This window comes from Palaemon carinicauda, chromosome 6 (genome assembly GCF_036898095.1).
Source record: "Palaemon carinicauda isolate YSFRI2023 chromosome 6, ASM3689809v2, whole genome shotgun sequence".
NCBI lineage: Eukaryota > Metazoa > Arthropoda > Malacostraca > Decapoda > Palaemonidae > Palaemon > Palaemon carinicauda.
The window spans coordinates 148,627,861-148,648,181 of record NC_090730.1 but is presented as its reverse complement, the minus strand read 5'-3'; the positions used below and the strand labels follow the sequence as shown (position 1 = coordinate 148,648,181).

At 42.2% G+C, this 20,321-nt stretch overlaps 2 protein-coding genes across 2 annotated transcripts in view; one reads left to right on the top strand and one right to left on the bottom strand.

Annotated features, from left to right (window-relative positions):
* Hen1 (Hen1 methyltransferase) overlaps positions 1–4,332 on the top strand; it is a 41,653-nt gene extending 37,321 nt beyond the window's left edge. The window contains exon 7 of the mRNA XM_068375516.1: positions 1–4,332. Coding sequence (XP_068231617.1) covers positions 1–283 — 283 coding nt within the window. The 3' untranslated portion in view covers positions 284–4,332.
* An 11,792-nt stretch (positions 4,333–16,124) lies between these two features.
* LOC137642711 (UV excision repair protein RAD23 homolog B-like) overlaps positions 16,125–20,321 on the bottom strand; it is a 46,209-nt gene continuing 42,012 nt past the window's right edge. Inside the window, exons 9-10 of the mRNA XM_068375515.1 lie at positions 20,004–20,149; positions 16,125–18,029 (exon numbers count right to left, since the gene is read on the bottom strand). Of these exons, the coding sequence (XP_068231616.1) occupies positions 17,919–18,029; positions 20,004–20,149 (257 nt within the window). The 3' untranslated portion in view covers positions 16,125–17,918. The remainder of the gene's footprint in view (positions 18,030–20,003; positions 20,150–20,321) is intronic.

The window sequence follows — 20,321 nt, the reverse complement described above, 5'->3', positions numbered from 1 at the left end:
ATCTACAGTTGAACAAGAATGCTATGATTGTAGGGGAGATGGTGAAACATGGCAAGGAAAGACTGTCTTGTGGCATGACTCCTCAGAAGAGGAAGAAAAGAGGGAAGGGGAGGACACCGTTGATGTCAATCATTACAAGATTTTATCTGAATATGATGAAAACCAATGGGCATGTGACACTTGGGAGGATTTGAACAGCATTCCTCCACCAGTGAAACAGGCCGAGGAAGACTGGGAATGGGGCGATTCTGATACACCTCGTGGTTCAGCATGGGGTTCTTGATAGCAAGTGGACATGACCGTCAAAAACCCATATTGGTATGGTTAAGAAGGAAATTGTAGATAATTTGTTCATATGTAAATAATTTGACTGTATTTTTATTTCTTTTATAGTTTTTTATTATGTTTTAATGAGCACTAAGATTATTTCTCTTATTACTGGATGTACAGTTGCCCAAGAAACTTTAAAGGTGTTTGTGTTGGTTTCAGTTCTTGATAGTTTGGCATACAATCCTTCAATTGAATTTAAGATTTTTTTGTTTGTATGCTAAAGATTATTATAAATCTATTTGGAAAAATATGGAATCCCAAATGAGGTGAACATTTGAGCATGGTAGAATTGAAGACATCGGAAAGGTAATCAGGAAATGCTGAAGTAATTAATTTTAACAAAGTAAAATGCTGATTCAGGGGTGTTTCAGCAAAATAAATTAGTAGAGTAAACTTTATTACTATCTAAAGTGTGCTCATTGTAATTGGTACCCGTTAGGGTTTATATTGGACGTTAGACATTTTTTACTTATGACTAGTGTATCCTATTTCATAAGGGAACTGGTAAGAAGAAAATAGATATTAAAAGACAAATATTCACAAACCTAGGAGATCCATTATGTATATAACTAGAATAATTTTGCAGTTGGATAACTATCCTTGTAGTATTTAAAGAGCAATTTCATTAGCACAATATTGGGGAGGTTTCTATTTTTATATGATTTGAATAGAAAAATTTATTTAATGGAACCCATCACAATGGATTTGCCCGATTCTACAGTTGGCAGTTCCTCGCACACCAAAAGAAAAACGATATGAATCTTTTATTTGGCATTTTTGGGGCTAGTATGTCTAGTGATAGCATTACTAGTACAGTAGTAGTTCTTTCGTGCATGTGTCTTTCAAGCAGGCAACATCTTGCGGTCTTTATGACCTTAAGATAGTTGAATTTAGTCTTGTATTTCTCTAATTTTGTAATTTTATTATATTTGCTTCTTGAATTTAAGTATTTATTCAATGTTAATGGTTGCATCGTACTTGAGAAGCTAATCTGATAGAGCACTGTATCTTAGTATAACTTTTTTTTTTCAGGGGTGAGAATATATTCAAGCATTTTATTTTAAATGCCCTACAATTATCAGTAGGGATTAAGGTAATATAGGAATTGTTAAATTTTTAAAGGTTTTCTGCCTTAAGAATTAGAAGTGTAAAGTTTGTGAGATAACATTTTCTTTTACCATTAACAGATTGGCTATTAACATTAGTATCAAATACAAGCCTAAATAGAATACAGGTAATGAGACTGAGTATGGAAAAGGGGATATGATGTCACTACTTAATTTCAAAACCTCTTGTCTTTACACTAAAGGTTATATAATGAGCTACATATTCTTTTTTGGGAGGAAAGGTGGTAATACATCAGAGATGCAAGTTGTTAGATGACTATATAGGTATATTCAAAATCGGTTCTTGAAGCTATGAATTTAGACTTTTTAAGGTAATCTTTCCTATATTGACATTTTATTTCTGGTTAAGTTCGGTGACAAGGTCATACAGCAAGTTGAATCCCAAGTCGGGACATGAAAGTTTAGATTCACAAAGTGGTAGTTCAGCTGCTTCTGTGGAAAATTTTTGGAAAGAAGCTGTTTTTATCACTAAATTTACAGCACATTAATTGTAGTAAACATGAGAGATATGGTGTAAATAAGGAGTATGGTAACCATGAGAGATATGGCTTAAATAAGAATTTCTTTATTTGCTTAAACTTGGTTCAAGTTATATAATCTTTATTTTTCTTGTTTTTTTTTCTATATTGTATAAGACTAGTTTTGAAAGAAAGGAAGTGGATATAGAATTGGAATCAAATGGGGGAACGCGAGTGATTAAAAGTTGATTTGGGATTGGCGCTGTTTACATTTTAAACTAATCTCGAAGTGGTGGAAAGATATATTAATCTAGAATGTTTTCACTATCCCACCTTCATCTTTGTGGGAATTGGCAATATGAACATCAGGGGAGTTTCATAATAAACAATTTTAATAAAATTTATTCTTATACTCGTTTGATATTCATATACATGCCCCTCTCCTCGCCACTGATCAGTGATAGCAAGAAATTAATGATGGGATTTTCTAGTTTTATTACTGAAAAAGAATTACTTTATATCACTGAAAAGTTAATGGCCATCAATTGCCAGATGGTGTGGTTGATCCCAGAGGGGGAGATATTTAGCAAGGTGGAGGGGAGAGCGAAAAATATTTATTTTTTCGTAGACATCAACACAGCTTCGAGTAAAAGCAATTTGAACATTAGGCAAGTACAGTATAAAAATATTTTTTTATCATTAAAATTGTGTGTTTTACACAATTCATCAACTAATCCCTAAATGATCTTGAGCATTAAATAAACTACAGTACAGTACTTTTAATTTTTTTTCTATTTTCTTCATAGCCCCAAGACATTGATAAAAGCATTTCATTTTATTGGTTATTTACACGTTCAATTATTACTTTGATAAAATTTTTATCTTTTCATACATTAAATTTTGATTTATCCATCCCATTATTTTCCATCCTTTTTATCGTTTTTATCTAATCATTTTTAGCTTATTTTAATTTTTGGTATGATCTAATTCCTTCCTGTATGTGATAAATCTCCACCCCTCAGCTTTGCCATTAAAGATTTAACTGGAATGGAAAAAAACTTTAGTGTGTTATGTAACTTTTCTTCTCCCAATCTTCATTCTTTTCCATTTCCTTTGTATTTATCTCTTCATTTGTTATTCACACTTCTTTTATCTTAAAATCTTTTAAAGTTTCGTCAACTGTTACATACTTACTGTATTCGAATCTAGACTTACCTGTCGCTGCTTTTCTCACTCAGCATATCGGATATTCCTTCACGACCCCCTCTACCTACAGTACTGTACACTACTCTTCTCCTACCCTATCGTCCCCATCCCATACAGCCAAACTCTACTTATTCCCCTTCCCCCTCCAAAATAATACTGTAGTACTATCACAGTAACCAGGGTACCATCTCTCTCTCTCTCTCTCTCTCTCTCTCTCTCTCTCTCTCTCTCTCTCTCTCTCTCTCTCTCTCTCTCTCTCTCTCTCTCTCTCTCTCTCTCTCTCCCCCCCCCCTTCCCTTTATGCTTATAAAATAAATAATTTCCTTGAGAGGTATCCTCACAACATACATCTCTGTAACTTGTTAATTTTGAATATACTCTTGTATTTGCAAATTCAATGGTTGGTCGTTTTCCTTTTCATAGTAAAGTACTTATTTACAGTTATTCTTTGTTTATATTTGCTTGTGAGGACAGTACTTCCTTTCTTGTTGAGTGTTTAAATTTAGGATAATTTTAATATAAGTTCAGATCAAGATCACATTGACTTGTTTTTAAGGTTTTTTTGCGGACTGTATTTTTCTCTTATAGCAATGCTATAATTTAGAAAGACCTTACTAACATTTCTTGGCCACCTGTACAATCCTTTCCAGAATTTTATATTGACATCTAGTCTGTAATTTAAGATTTTTAAATGTTTCAACTTTGTCAGTAGTGTGTGGTATAAAGTAATTTTGCATAAAGATATCCAGATCTTCTAAGAAGTGATATTCTTTAATCATAGCTATTTGTGCCATTTTTGTTGCTAGAATTGTATTGAAAAAATCACATTTAGCGAAGACATCGGCTATGGCTTTTAGAATACAGTACTACCGTAATTAATAAAGTCAGATGTGGTAGGATTGTCAAATTTTTATATAATTGTGTATGGTATCTTGTATGACTAAACTACTATAAAAATATTTTGAAAGTCATTAGGGCTTTTTTTTTTTTATTACACTTGTGGTTGGAATAATTAGTTTTAATATTTTCTTTAGAAAAATAAAGGCTCTCAAACCTTGAAAAAAATATAATCAAATTAGTTTTTATGCATTACAGTACAATATTTGTTTTTGTACCTGTAATAAGATTCTTAATAAAAATGAGACTTGGAGGTTGTGAGAAACTGTGGAAATTCATTCCAAAGATATTGTAATAAATAGAAAATTGGTAAAGATGTAATTTTATTATCCTAAGAGTGACTTTAGTACAATAAATTATCAATTCAAGATGATAAAAAACGGTATTGTATGTCTTATACATGAACAGCTTGCAAGTCACGGGTTGAAATGCATCCATTTTGTTTTATAGTATAACTTTTTTCTTCCCATAGGTGATAACCTAGATATGATGATACAGTAAAATTTGGATTCCTGTTGCATCAGTATATATCTGAAGACAGTCGGTGACTGGTGAGTTTTGTATTGTATCAGATTTATTGTACAAGATTCATTCATGGGCAATTCTAGATTTATTTAAAAATATATATTAGAAGAATTAAAATACAAGAAATGACATTTTTGGGGAATAGTTTCCAAAAAAGGTTGGTTAGGAAGGGAATAAAATGAGATTGTAATGCATTAGATTTTCTGTTCAATACAAATTACATGCAACCTTTAGCATTTGTGAATGACCGAAAGAGGTAGGCAGAGTATAAAAATGTGCTAAACAATGATTGAGACCATGGCTAGATTGTAACATTTCTTATTAACGAGGGATTCTTGCCTTTCAAAATTATTTATGAAACTATTTTGTCAATTTAGTAAAGATTAGCTCTTACTGTTGGCAACTATTTGACTTGGCCCATTTTATATGTATTATACTCAGTTAGTGCACTAGAACAAAGTTAGTATGTTTTTATATCAGTGCAATTACTTGGTAAAATCTATTTTGTTTGGCTTTCTGAGATAAGGTACTGCCAGAATGTTTCCATTATTGGTGTTAGGTAGAATACGTAGAGTAAGCTTTAGTTGTCGTTATTAATCAAGGTTGTGGTAGATGTGGTTCCCGTGTTTAAGCAGTGTTCACAGCTGTGATTTTAATCGGGTAACACAATCTTACCATCCTTTTGTGCTAGGGATGGCACTTAGTGGTGTGCGAGTCGGTCTACCTCGTCTTTTCAGGAGACATGGTTATGACCAGTCTTTTGAACGCTCTTACAGCATATTCCTTTGAGGCCTTTCACTAGGGACTAATGGTGATTGCTCTCCTTCGGGAGGGAGCGACAGTAGTCACCTGCTAACTGGTACCTTCTGTGTCAATCAAGCAAAATGCGAGCCAGTGTTACAGTTACAGCTGTTGCATCGGGTGCAGGCGAGTGGTCTAACTTTCTTGGACCGAAAACCAACGCCCTAAGGCTGGGAAGATGGGGCCTATGCATCCACCTTTCCTGATTCTACTGTGGTAAAGAATTATTCCTTATCGTTGTGCATCACACTGTACCAATTCAAAGCTCGGTCATCAACTGATAGCTTCAGGGTCTGTTAGCAATCATGATTGTGGTGTGATAGCCACCATTGTTTCATCAGTTGCAGGTGAGCAGTCCTACCCAAGCCAATCTCCATACCATATGGTACCTGCTAGTGTCAATATGGGGCTCACTCATTTATCAGTACCCTTGAGGGTCACCTGGTGTGACAGCCACTACTGTTTTATCAGTTGCAGATGTATTGTCCTACCCAGACCAATCACCAGCACTGAATGGTAGACCAACAGAGGTATTGTTCATGTTACTCGTTGTGCTCTTGCAGAGCATATTTAGTGATTGTTAGTTTGGTGTAACAGCTACCTCTTGCCACCTTAGTTACCACAGTGTTTTTTCACCAACCGTTACCTTCAAGATTAGTGAACAAGGCAAGAGAGGTGCAACATTGATTGCTATTTGCACCAGTACCTGATGAAGTACTGAACACTAACTCCTGAACAATTGAAAGTAAACACACTGTTGTGTGAAGCTATCTTTTTCTCCTGACTCTTCAATATTCTTCTTGGAAATAGAAGAGGAAGTTGTAGTCCAGGAAGGCAGAATGAAAGAAGTCCCCTGGGACTTCAAGTGATCTTTGATCTCTTTTGAGAGGAGACACTTCTCGCTCATTACCCAACACTGTGCTGATTAGGAAACCAATACATGGGTTCAGTGGAGCTGCTCCCTCAGTTTTACATGTCTGAGGTAATAGATTGGCCACGTCGATCAGCTATGCAGCCAATGACGTGTGCCTCGGGCAGTCACCTGTGGGGCCTGTGACCTGTTCTGGCATGGTCTATCACCTAATTGATCAGTACTGATCATGGCATGTACGACCACCTCGCTAATCAGTGCTGATCATGGCATGGGCTATGTAATAGTAGTTTGAGTGCCTACCCCACATTTTACCAGGATGAAGGAGTGTCATTGCTCGGCACTGTGCTTCTGATGACATGGTCTGTGATTGGTCCTTGCTTTGGCCAACCACAACCACATTTGTTAACCAGAGGCAGGTTACTCTTGACCCCTCATAGTTTTCAGTACCAAAAAATTTTTTCCAGACATGTAATGAAACCCTTCACAGCCAGATTAATCATCTTCCTCCCAATTAATAATTCTCGAAGGCGTTATGCATTTGAGCATTCATATTCTATGGAGAAGAAATTATTCCCAGAATGGATTGGCGAGCACATAGTCTTCAGCCTTTCAGTACAGTACTTAACTGAATTGAACTGTTGACACTGACAATTGATCATTGTAACACCTTTTGGGCATAGAGACAATACTGTAATTGCTCTAAGGTTTAAATAGATGTTGGACTACCACCAACCACATTGCCTCAATTTGACAAAAATTTTTATTATTGATAGCTCAGACTTCATTTTATCATGACATAACGAGAGACCTGTCTCGGAAAGAGGAGTTCTTCCTCCGATTCTGCCAGTCAACCAATCGTCCAAGTTGCAGAGTAGACAAATCCCAATGGCGTGAGCCCATGAGGATATTAGTTTGAAGACACTTGCGAAGACCTGGGGTGTTTAACAGGCTGAAACAAAGAACCTTGAATTGAAAAACCTTGCCTGTTACCACTTACTGGAAATACTTTAAAGAGGGAAAGTTAACAGGGATCTGAAAGTAAACATCTCGGATTCAGTCATAATGTAATCCTGCAGTCTTATCGCCTGCCTGATCACGGCCATTGTCTCTCTCTATCTTGAAGGGTGTTTAAGAGCTAAGAGGGCAATGACTGGATTCCAGACTCCTTCCTTACAAAAAGAGTAGAGTGAAGAAGTCTGGGGAGGAGTTGTTGACCTTCAGCAGCATGCTCAGTACTTCACTCTAGGGCAAGATCTTTTACCGACCCCTGGCACTAAGTCACCAGAAGATGAATTAAAGGAGGGGAAGGATGAACAGTAGGAGGTATCTGAGTCGGAGGACCTCCACCATCCATCTCTCTGCTCCATGAGAACCCCACCGGGGCGGTAAGCATCGCCTCCCACCGGAGTTAGAATGGAAGGAACGCTTTCCCTATCGAAGCAGCTTTCCTCTACCTATCCCCCTACCTGTTCCTCGACCCTGGTTCTGACGAGAGGAGAAAGACTGTGTAGATGGGCTCTGGAAGATGGATTGTTGAGGTAATGCTCCTGCTGCATGCGAGTTTTTGGGCTGGTTTCCTTTTACTGGCATCAAAGTTTTGGAGCAGATGAAAGGTCACTGGCCCTTAAAGGATGGAGTCCTGGGTCTCTTCGCCACTTATAAACTGCTGCCTCTATCTCCGCCAGAGGATAGAGCAATGACTCCTTGAAGAGCACCTCTGCCCCAGGCCTTGCCTTAAGCTTAAAGGACAACTACTCTTACTCAATTAGCAACCCCCTGAAGGCAGCCAAAGGAGATGTCGGATGAAAGAGTACTAGGGGTGGAACAAACTGCCTGGGCATTATTCGACTTCAAAGATGACCCCGAAGGTGAAGAGTCACTCTTAGGCTTCTTCCTCCTCCCACTAGGATAGCTACTCCTAACAATGATCACAAGTGGAAATTTGGTAACAAGCATGCCCTTGACACAATACCCCTAGACATTTCCGCATAACGGGCGGCATCCTTGAAGAAAACAATCTCTTGAGCAAACATGCAGGAAAAGAAAAAAGAAAAATTCTACCAAATATTAGTTCCAGCCAGAGAGGTGTCCTCTCACTGACAGTTGAAATCTCTTAAGTGGACAGTCGGTCTGCCAAGTAACGAAAATTAATTACCTGTCGGTTATTTATACTTAATTATAATTTTAACTACCATCTTTCAGCTTCTCTGTATCTATTCTCCTATATTAAAAGATAATGGTTTATATTCATGTAGGAACAAAAATATATTTAAGGTGAGAAAAGTTTGGTTGTTATTGGTTTGGTTAGGTTCTTTCCCTCACTTCCCCTCATGCTTAAGTTTGGGATGCTGCCATAAGATATTCAGGCGAGTTTCATGGAAAAAGGAATTTCAATTACAAATTTTTATTTCTATGCTTACCAGACATTCGTATACCCCCTCTGCAATTAAATGAGGTCAAGAGATGTTGAATTCACTTCAACTTCATAAAACAAATGGACCACATTTCTTACCAAACATTGTCACCTATGCAATACTTTTATAGGGGTGCTGGCAATGAGGAGTGAAGGAGAACAGGAAAATGTTTCAAGACAGATGTTAACCCAAGGGTATCTACTGGAGGATAAAGTCATATAATCCTCAATAGAGTAAAGAAATAATTAATTTTTAGTCATTTTATGCAACTGGTGATTATTTTACAACAGATAAGGCAGCTTGTCAATAATGAGGTTGTACAATGTGTCATACAGGTCATTTTAGGTAATTTGTATTTTTCCTAACAGTAGTTACCTCGAACTACTTTCTTAGGAGTATCTGGGATCTCCTCCCATCCGACCATAGTTTTGTGTAGTTTACCCTAAACCCATTTTCTATGAGGGGTAACCTCAAGCGGAGGGATACGCGCCCTGAGGCTAACCCCAGGTCAGAGAGCATGCTTGCTCAGGTCTCGACCTCCAGTAAGTTCTGGTTGCTAAGGTCTCTCAGAAAACCAGGGGACACTCGGGGAAGGCAGGGTGGGCCATTACCCGAAAGTAGTTCGAGGTAAGTTCTGTTAGGAAAAATACTCACCTGTGCAAGAAATCCTAGGGTTCATGTCTTCCTCTTGTTGAGGTACTCGTCTCTGGCTCAGGGCCCTCACAGAGCCCACTTGAAGCGGAAAAAAGGGGGAAAGGAAGTACAAGGGGGTTTAAGGAATGAACCTGTGTCGCTTGTGCTTGTTACCCGCGGTTATCACTGAGGCTATGCCTTTAAACCGTTTGGAGCGCTGAAACGATGGTACCTATTGAGAACCCGTCCAGGGATCTTCTTGAATAGTCCTTCAAATAATGAGCCGTGAAGGTAGACTGGTTGGCCCAGGTGCCTGCCCTTAAGATCTGGCCCACTGCCATATTTTTCTCGAAGGCCAACGTAGTACTCATGCCCCTAATGTCATGGGGCTTGGGTTTTCCCGGCAGGGGGATTCCCGCCTTACTGTAGGCCCTGATGATGACCTGCCGTAACTAGGAGATGGTATTCTTCGAGACTGGCTAATTCACGAGGCCAGTGGAAACAAAAAGACGCTTGATTTCGGGCCGGAGTCTTGCTGTTCTTTCCAAGTATTTCCTCACTGTCCTGACAGGGCATAGGCGCAAATCCTTCACGTCGTACGACCGGGGGATTGCCAGAATAGAGAAACCCTCAAACCTGGGGTCCCATACGGCAGGGTTCTGGGTCTTGGCTACGAAGGAAGGGACGAACTTGAACGTGACTTTCCGCCAACCTTTCGAGTGAGCAACTTCGCAGGACAGACCATGAATCTCGCCTACCCATTTAGCTGAAGCCAACGCCAGCAAGAAAACTGTCTTGAGAGTGAGATCCTTGTCCACGATGTCTTTCAGGGGCTCAAACGGAGGCTTGGACATTTTTAGGACCCTTGCCACGTCCCATTGAGGCACTTTCACAGCTAGCGGGGGGCATGATTGCTCAAAGCTTTTAATGAGCATTGAGATATGTCTGGAGTTACCCAGATCTACACCCTTCAGGAGAAAAACTTGGCCCAAAGCCGCGCGGACTCCCTTGATGGCTGGAATGGACAGTTGACCACATCCCTGAGGTAAACTAGGAAGTCCGCTACTTGCGGGATGGAGGCCTTCAGGGGTCTGATGTTCTTAGTGGCGCACCATTTGGTAAAGGTGACCCACTTAGTCTGGTATACAGCTGTCGATGATCGTCTCAGGTAGCCCAACATCCTCGTTGCTGTACTCGACGAATAGCCTTCCCTCCTCAGGAGACGCTCGATAGCCTCCACGCGTGAAGGCGGAGGGACTGAGGATTCTCGTGGAACATTTGGAATTGTGGTTGCCAAAGATGATCTGGCCTGTCCGGAAGGGGCCAAGGCAGCTGTTGTGTTAGTTCCCTTAGGTCCACGAACCACTCTCTCCCCGGCCACCAGGGCGCTACCAAAGTCATCTGTAGGATGCTTGTCCTTCTCACCCTGTTGAGGACCTGCCTGAGCATCCCGAAGGGGGGAAAAGCTTACACGTCGAGATTGGCCCACGGATGTTGGAAGGCGTCCTCGAACGCCGCTTTTGGGTCTGGAACAGGAGAACAGAACACTGGGAGCTGCCTGTTTAGCCTTGTTGCGAAGAGGTCTATCACCTGCGAACCCCATTTCTGAATGATGGACCTGGCTACTTCTGGGTGCAGAGACCATTCGGATCCTACCACTTGCCCCATCCTGCTGAGGCCGTCGGCGAGGACGTTCTTCTTCCCTGGGATGAACCTCGCTGATATTCTTATCTGCTCTACTTCGGCCCATTCCAGAAGTTGTAATGTGAGGACGCACAGCTCCTTCGACCGTAGGCCTCCCTGCTTCTTTATGTAAGCTACTACCGTGGCGTTGTCGCACATCAACGCAATGGTGTTTCCCCGGAGTAGGTGTACAAACTCCAGGCACGCTCTTTGCATTGCCCTCAACTCTAGAACGTTGATCTGCTGGGACTTCTCTAGGGCTGTCCAGTTTCCTCTTGCTGATTTCCCTAAGAGATGAGCACCCCACCCCTCCTTCGACGCGTCCGTGAGCAGGAGCATCTCCGGAGGGTCGGCTGCAAAGGGCATCCCTTTGAGTGTGTTCGTCCTGCAGCTCCACCATTCCAGGACCCGTTTCGTGTTCGGAGACACCGGAACCACTCTGTGGGGGGAATCTGTTTTGCTCCAGTTCTCCTTCAGGTTCCATTGGACCTCCCTGAGCCTTAGCCTGCCCTGGGGGACCAGTTTCTCCAGGGACACAAGGTGACCTATTAGTTTCTGCCAGTCCTTTGCCCTCCTGGGTTGGTCTGTCAGGAAGGGGCGGAGGACCTGGTCTAAGTTGTCCAGTCTGTCCGCGGAAGGGAAGGCTTTCACTAACCGGGAATCCAGAACCATCCCGAGGTAGGTCGTCCTGGTGGAGAGAATCAGTTGAGACTTTTAGGTTGATGGTGATCCCCAGAACATTGCAGAACTGCAGTAGCATCGCGCCTTGCTCCTTCAGTACTTCTTCTGAGGCTGAAAGTAGCAACCAGTCGTCCAGGTAATGAATCAGGCGGATGCCCTGTTCGTGTGCCCAGACTGAGACCATTGTGAAGACCCTCGTGATGACTTTGGGGGCAGTGGACAGCCCGAAGCAGAGGGTTTTGAACTGCAACGTCTGGTTCTCCCTTTTCACCCGTAGGTACTTCCTGCTGGAGGGATGAACCGGGATCTGGAAGTAGGAATCCTTGAGATCTAATGACATGGAGTCCCCTTCTCTCAAGGAAGCCAATACTGATTTTGGAGTGTCCATTTTGAAGTCAGTCTTGCAGACGAACTTGTTGAGGGCTGAGAGGTCTATGACCGGTCTCCAGCCTCCTGTTGCTTTCTCCACCAGGAACAGCCTGCTGTAGAACCCCGGACATGGGTCCCGAACAGGTTCCATTGCTCCTTTCGCCAACATCGCTGAGACCTCTCCCCGCAGAGCTGTCCGTTTCAAGGGGTCCTTGGGGGCTAGCCACTCCGCCTGCTGATCTGGTATCAGAGGAGGAAAGTCCGCTAGGAAGGGCAATCTGTACCCTTCTTTCAGAACTGTCCCTGTCCACGGGTCTGCTCCGTGTTTTTCCCATGCTTGCCAAAAAAGTTTGAGGCATCCCCCCACCTGAGGCTCTGGCAGGAGTAGGGGGCCTCCCTCCCTATCTCCTCCTCGATGAGCGGCCTGAACGACCTCTTCTGGATGCGGAGAAGGACGGTCTATAGGCGGCTTGATTCGGGGCTGATCCCCTACGGGAGGGCTGAGACGACTGGGACCATGTTGTCGCCGAGTTGTCTCTCGTAGGGTGGTTAGGAGCGGCCCAAGGAGGGTGAGGCGAGTCGACGGAGGGTCTTCTAAACGCCGGCCTCCTGACCGGGTGGGGCCTGGTCTCGAACGGCTCCTTCATCCTCTGAATCCTCTCCATAGCTTCCTCCGCTGCCTTCGGGGGAAAGATTGAGTCGTCCCACAGGGTCAGGTTCCTCAGAGATCTGGCCTCTCTGTCCGGCAGCCTCCTGGGTATCTTGCTCAGAACAGTGTCCCTCCTTCGTAGGACCCAGTTGGCGGACATGGCTAACGACTGGTAAGACAAGAATTTTAGGGCCTTGCCTCCTGAGCTGATGAGTTCCTTGAGCAAGGCCTGGGTCTCCGGAACTGACAGGTCATATGACGACTGAACGCCCACCAGAGTGGCGGCCCACCAGTCTAACCAGGAGGTAACGTTGACAAGGTCCTTCGGCATCTCCTCCATCATGACCGCCTCTGAAGGAGAGAAGGAGATTGGAGCCGTGTACGCCCTTTCTTCTGAGGCTCCTTGCCCTTAGTATGGCGAGTGCTGGCTCCAGTGCACAGGCGCCCGTTCGCTGTCCCTCTGGAAGGTAGAACCTGCTTTGGGACTTCAGGCCCTGGAGCAGCTTGGAGGAGCTCTGGCTCTTGGGCGCCTCAGCATGGTTGGCCACTATCCAGTCCACGTGAGCCTTGCCCAAATAAACGTCCCTCGCCAAAGGAAGGACCAAGGAGGGGCGCTGCTGGACTGGGGCGTCCACAATTCTATTTAGGCTGGAACGCCAAGCCTCTTCGGAGGAGGGTTCCGGTACGTCCAGCCTGTGATGGCTTCTGATGAAGCCTATCACCATCCGATAGGCCGATACCTCCGCTGCTGACCCCTCTCCATGGTCGTCGAGCTCCTCCGACGGGGGTGCTGGTGCGAGTGACGAGGGTACCCCGACAGAGGACCTCGCACGTGGGGGAGTCCTGGACCGACACTCCCGCGGGGGCTCCCGACGAAGGACGGGCATCTCCGTCGGAACGGGGGCCTCCATCCTGGGCCTAACGTCTCTCCTGGAGGTCCTCGAATCTACTGGCCTGCTTGTTGAGGAAGACCGAGGGCTGTGCTCGTGCCGAGCTAGGTGGCCCTTGGAGGTCAAGACTCGGCTGCAACACCGAAGGGGCGACTCTCTCCGCGCTGGGCGGATGGAGACGGAACCTTCGCGGTCTTATGCCTGTCAACTGGAACCTGCCATGAGGAATCCCTCCGTCGGCTGCCGCTGCTGCCGGAGGAGTATCTATCTGGAGAAGGCCATCCTCGGATGCCAACCTGAGGGGCCCGGTGCCGCAGCTAGTTCCAGAAGTCTGTCTCAGTGAACCATCGCCCATTCATTGTTCTTGGGGGATCTTGGGCGCCGACTCTCGTGGCGCGACCTCGAGGGGGAGCGGGAACGCGACAACTTCCTGCGGGACTTGCCTTTTCGCCTCCTGAGGTTTCTCAGCGCCTCATCCTCCGAAGAGCAGGAAGGATCCTCCACCGATGAGACAGACGACTTATAGGTCCTCTTCGAAGGCCTCGGCTCCCGCGGTGATGAAGGAGGATTCCTGCGACGCTCCGCGGACGACGACGCCTACAGAAACACCTCTGGGAAGACAGCTGACGGCGCTGGGGGGGAGCGAGGAGGCTGTCCTGTAGGAGCCCAGGTCCCGAAGTCATCTTCCATCCTCATCGGGGACCTGAAGGGCATCTTAGGGGGAACCCAAGCAGTGGGGTCCGACGGCGGGGAATGCTACTTCTCGACGTCGCCCTCGGCTGCTGAACCACCTGATATACACGCCCAAAGAGGCTTGGGAAAAATTAGTAGCATTATTACCCCACATGGGGTCATCAGAGGAGATGTGACCAGCAGGCACCAGGTCACCATCTCCCGCAACCCTCACTCGCCTAAAAAGACGCCACAACCCCACTGTCATGAAGCTCAGACTCCTGGGGAAGAGCCGCGGGCCTCTTCCCCGCAACGGACTTACCTCGTCCCCTACTCTGGGTAGGGGAGGCTGGGAGAGAAGCTCGGGCCGCCGAGGCGCTCATCGAAGCTAGGGGGGAAGGGACGTTGGTCTTCTTAGGCGACTTCTTCGCCGCCTTCTTCTTCTTCTTGGTGCTATACTGCACCCACTGCACCTCGTTCCAAGACTCGCACTCCGGACACGTGTCGGAAGGAGAACACACGCTGCCCCGGCACGATGAACACAAGGAGTGCGGGTCAACTCTTGGTTTCAAAAGGAACGCTCCACACGATTTGCCGGCCATAGGCACAGGACAACGGCGAGGATGCTCCATGATGAAGGAGAAGCACTAAGAGACACAAGCGCGCACAGAGAGATCACGTGGGAAGCGCGTGAGACACACAAGTCACACTGGGATAAGGAGAGCGGCGAGATGATATCGCAACGCGACCAGAGAATTTACTGGAGGTCGAGACCTGAGCAAGCATGCTCTCTGACCCGGGGTTAGCCTCAGGGCGCGTATCCCTCCGCCTGAGGTTACCCCTCATAGAAAATGGGTTTAGGGTAAACTACACAAAACTCTGGTCGGATGGGAGGAGATCCCAGATACTACTAAGAAAGTAGTTCGAGGTAAGTACTTCGTGTTGGAACAATCCTTGTTTTAGAAAGGAATGGGGTTCTTAGCTACTGTATTGACTTTTTCCATTGTTCCAAGGTAAAAATCTTAAAAGCAGTTGTCATCAGGCATGTTGTTATTAGCTTGTTTTTTATATGAAAGGAGTGAATTGGATTTATGAATTTGGGCAATAAAACCCACAACTGGGGCCTGTGAGGCTTTACAATTCAGTGCCATGTGTATAAAGGGTAATATCTTTTAAGTTACACTGAGGTAAATGTTAGTAGAGGGGGGATGCCAAGATGACAAGGGAAGCTCGAACAGAGGTAAATAAGATATAGAGCATCAAAGGGAAGAAATGAGATTGAGGGCAATAATGGACTTGTATCCTTGCTGCAATGGCTGAATGAGGGGAAAAAAGGTCTCTAGTATATTAAGCCCTGTCCACACGATCGAGCATGGCCGACGGGTAAATAGTTGGTAAGAATGAGGATTAATGACGTCAGAAGCGGGAAAACCACAGAAAGGGATCTGGCATCATAGTGTTGCCAGATCCCTGCCTTTAGTTTTCCCGCTTCTGACGTCATCAACCCTCATTTTCACTAACTATTGTGACCTGGTATCACTGTTTGCTCGTCGGGCATGCTCGATCGTGTGGACAGGGCTTTACTACAACAACAGTGTATTACGGACTGTGCCTTCAGGCACGCAGTCCGTAATAAGAGTAAATTTTACAAGGTGACATAAATACAGGACACTGGATGGACAATGATATACAGTAATGATGTGATGAACATAGAAGCGACTGGACTCATAGCAAGGATGGCATCTGTTAGCTATCCCCTCCCGTCAGTCCTCCATAAAGTGTGTTATTTTTTACACTTTCCCTCTCCTGGATTGGGAAAGGAGCTCTGCTCCTTGATCAGGAGTGGGCCGGTCACTAGAGTTGAGGTACAATGTGTTTACTATACAGTATACATGAGGATAAAGAAAAAATTAAGTAACCTGCTGGTTGTAATTCTTCTCACAGAAATATTAACAATAATTTTTTTTATATTTTTTTTTACAAAATGCTTCCCTAATAACGTAAGGCCTAGGGAGAGCATGGGTGGCAAATTACTCTATCTGGGTGTTACAATTGAAATAACTCAGGCAGATAGCAACACCATTTACTGAAGGTGAGTACAGCCAAGATGATGAATAGCCAAAGTGCCACACCATCACACTCCCGACAGGAGTATAGTGTTTAAAATCTAAGGCCAAAATCTGTTATTGTGTAATATCTTTTCCTCACCTCTTATTGTGATATGCAACCTCAGTCTTAAAAGCCAAAATACAAATAAAATTACTTTTCAAAAACAACCCCAGCACTTCGTAAAATACCCAGACGAGGCTTCATGTATGAAAATGATATAACTAACCCACTTGCTCTCCCTCTCTTTATGAAATATGCGCATATGGCATAGCCAATTAATTTGACTTCAAATGAGCTCTTCTAAAGAGCAATGTTATACACACTGCTTTTTCCTTCAAGCAACATTCCATTAATAAGGAGAAGGGACACAAACAAACTATTTTTCATAAAAGCTAAGAATTCAACAAAATATGTTTTTTATTTTAGTGAAATTTCCATGGGTGCTGATAATGTCTGCAAAAGGTTTCAAATTCTATATAACAAATAAAAATCAAGCAATTTAAAAGGAACTTTCAAATCCAAAGGTCATGAATTATAGTAACAACTCAGCAGTTGCATAATTATAACCCTATATCCAATCTTGTGAAGTCACGACTGAATAATAAGCTTTATACAAAGATTCAAAGAATAAAAGACCATTATGAAATTGAGCAACATCATTTTTCTCTGAAGCTTGATAAAATTATTTTTCATACATCATGTATTCAAGAATAGTCTAGTTTGGCATTTATGACTGATGGCAAAACTCTAAAAATGACCAGCAAAAGTGATGTTTAAGGCTGTTTTCATGAAGCCTAAGAGTTGTACAGAAATTGTTAATTCCTTCGAATAAGGATTCTAACGTAAGATGGAAATTCAAGTTTTATACCAATGAAAAATACATCATTATTATAACAAGTACAAATCTTTAATTTAATCTCCAAACAATGGAGAGGACCGCTGTTCTCCAAATCTGTGAAGGACTGAATAAGCTCCTATAATAATTCACCTTACAATGGAGAAAAAACATTGGACAAGATAAAGCTAGATAAATATGTTTTCACTTTCTGACCACTGCACTTCTGTATATCTCTAGGTTCTTTTGTTTCGTTCATTCATTTAGGACAAGCTTTTAGGTAGTATGTCGCAACATGGAAAAAATCTGCTCTCCCGAACAAATCCTCTGCGACAGCTCAAGCGCAACAAACGAGGGTAAATAACAAACCCTTGCCCGCTGTACGGAACAGCCGTGATGTCATAATTATACACCAGAGAACACATTTTTTCTAAGGCACGACTCTGCCCCTCAGGAGCAATAAACAACTCACCATATCCACTTTGATAGCTCTATCACATAGTATGTACAAATTATGGGTGTTTGAAGCAGACAACCACATAACAGAGTAAGTGGAGGACAAAAGCCTTCACTGGACACGAAGTCACCTAACAAGTATCAACTTAAACGTTGCAAAAAATGCACATCTTTATTTTCCATTAAAATTTGGAAATAACACAAGCCACTGGAATACCGCCCATAGCTCAGCTGTGCAGTTAAATAACAGAAGAAAAGTTTTCCAAATTTCTAAAATAAAAAAAATCAACTTCCCTATAAAATTTAAATCTAATCCCATGTCTGACTGAAAAGAAACTCTGCCGCAAGGTTTTCATTTTTCTCACAGGCGAAATACGCCTGAATGACCACATCTTCTGGGAAGTTCCCCAAGGCCTTCAACTGAAAAGGGAAAGTCATTGAGATAGTTAGGCAAACCCAAAGAAATGAAGGATGAGAACTAAATATTACTGACTTTTCTATAATAAGAATTAGATACTTCAGCACTTTTATATTCCTCAAGGGAGAGTACTTTATCAAACCTATCAGCATTGACATCAAGAAATCAATGAAACCCCAACAATACTATGTCAAACCAACTTTTAAAGAAGGGAATCAAATTAAAACCGCTCATATTTCTACTATTATGGGGGGCTTCCTATAAAAAATTTAAGGTAGAACTGAAAAATGTAAATGACAAGGTAACAAGAATCTAATGGGAACGAATGAAAAATAAAAGGCGGTAAGCAATGCACTAAGTACAATTTCAGCTCTCTTTAAGGGCAGTCACAGAAAAGTCTGACTGTGTTACATTACTTGGTAAAAATACCATAAATGCCCTCAAAATATTACATGCAGGCATTGTATTTGATACGAAAGACTTAAATAACACATCACTTCTTTACTAGCTAATGGTCCCTTATCACCCGTGATTTCACCTTAAAAGCTGAATACAGCACTTTAAATACCAGTTCCAACTGACTACCACCTCTTTAGCCCCAACATTAATGATGAATATACAAAGCACTAAACCCAGATACAGAAACAGGCTTCTGAAATTTTATAAAGCTGCCACAAAAGATATGTTTTAAAAATATTATTTCAAAAGTTCATATCACATTCTTTGAATTCTAAAAAGTTAATTCATAACTTCATATACAGTACTACATTCTTGAAATTCTAGTCTACTGTAAGACTATTCTGAATTCTGATCTACTAAATTATATCAATCCTCTTTGATTTCAAGTCTACTATAAAACTACTCTTGAACTATTCTACTATAACTACTCTTTGAAATCTATTCTACTACAACACTATACTTTGAATCCTAGTCTACTACATCACTGCCCTTTAACTATTCTACTATAACACTAGACTTTGAATTCTAGTTTACTATAACAATACTTTTTGAATTCTAGTCTACTACATCACTGCCCTTGAACTATTCTACTATAACACTACACTTTAAATTTCAAATCTAGTTTACTATAACACTACTCTTTGAATTCTAGTCTACAATAACACAAAGTTAAAAATTTAAAAAATCAGCCATTCAATCTTCACTAAAGCCTATTTGCAAATTAATGGTCTCCATACACAGCACTTACTACTGCAAGAGGGTATCAGCAAGAGGGTATCAAATTCAGAGTTCCCTGTGAAAAGAGCACTACCATTTGTGTTCATTTATATGTTTCATGGTTCCTAAGACTTAATTTGGTCTAAATCATTTCATTCACCTGATTAGCGTTTTTACGACCACGTAAGAAAAAATCCCTTGAGAGCTGAAATGTAGCTTAGTGTCTTGCTAAATTACTTTATAAAGATAATACTATCATTCCTATTAGTATAAAAAGTTCAAATTCTAGCAAAATAAAAAATCCTTACCTGCAAAGCATTCCTATCAAAATAAAATATAAGACTTTGGACTAAGTTTTCTATTGTTGTAAACTTTCATAAAATCCTGATCAATTTACTGTTAAAACTATGAAATGTGTAATAACATATAATTCTAATTTAATGTCTATCAAAATTTACCTTTGCTACAAACACTAAAGTTGTACAAACAATGCTGAAAAACATCTTTAATAATAAAGATGTTAGTTTCCAAGATTAAATAAAATACAGAACAAGTTCACATTGCCTTGGTCCATAAATTAAAGAATTTCATGTTACTTAGAACAATTAAAGAGTAATTAAAAAAAGTGCCTAAAATAAATCAATGAGGCAGATCAAGTAGCCTACATCAATTAGATTAAAGAGGTTCAAGTTGCCTGGATCAAATAAATAAAAGGAAGAGGTTCAAATTAACTAGAGAATTAAATTAAAGAAGAGGTTCAAGTTTCTTACATTAAATAAATCAAGAAAACACAAACTCACCCTTTCTATAGCATCTCTATCTTGAGGTGAAACGAGAATTGCACTTTGGCCTGATGGTGTTCTTACACTGCTACCACCACCACCACCGCCGCCGCCGCCACTACCTTGGTTACCACCGTTACCACCTCCTCCTCCACCGCTTCCGCCTGAAGAAGAGAAATGAATTCAAGTCTAAAAAATCCAGTGTGTCACAAATTCTCCACTAAATTCCGACCATAAATAGTACAGTAATTCAATATATTCTGACTACAAAAGACAATGCTGAAACTAACTTGCAAGAAAGAAAAAGTGAAAAATGCTAAATGATTACTATCCAGT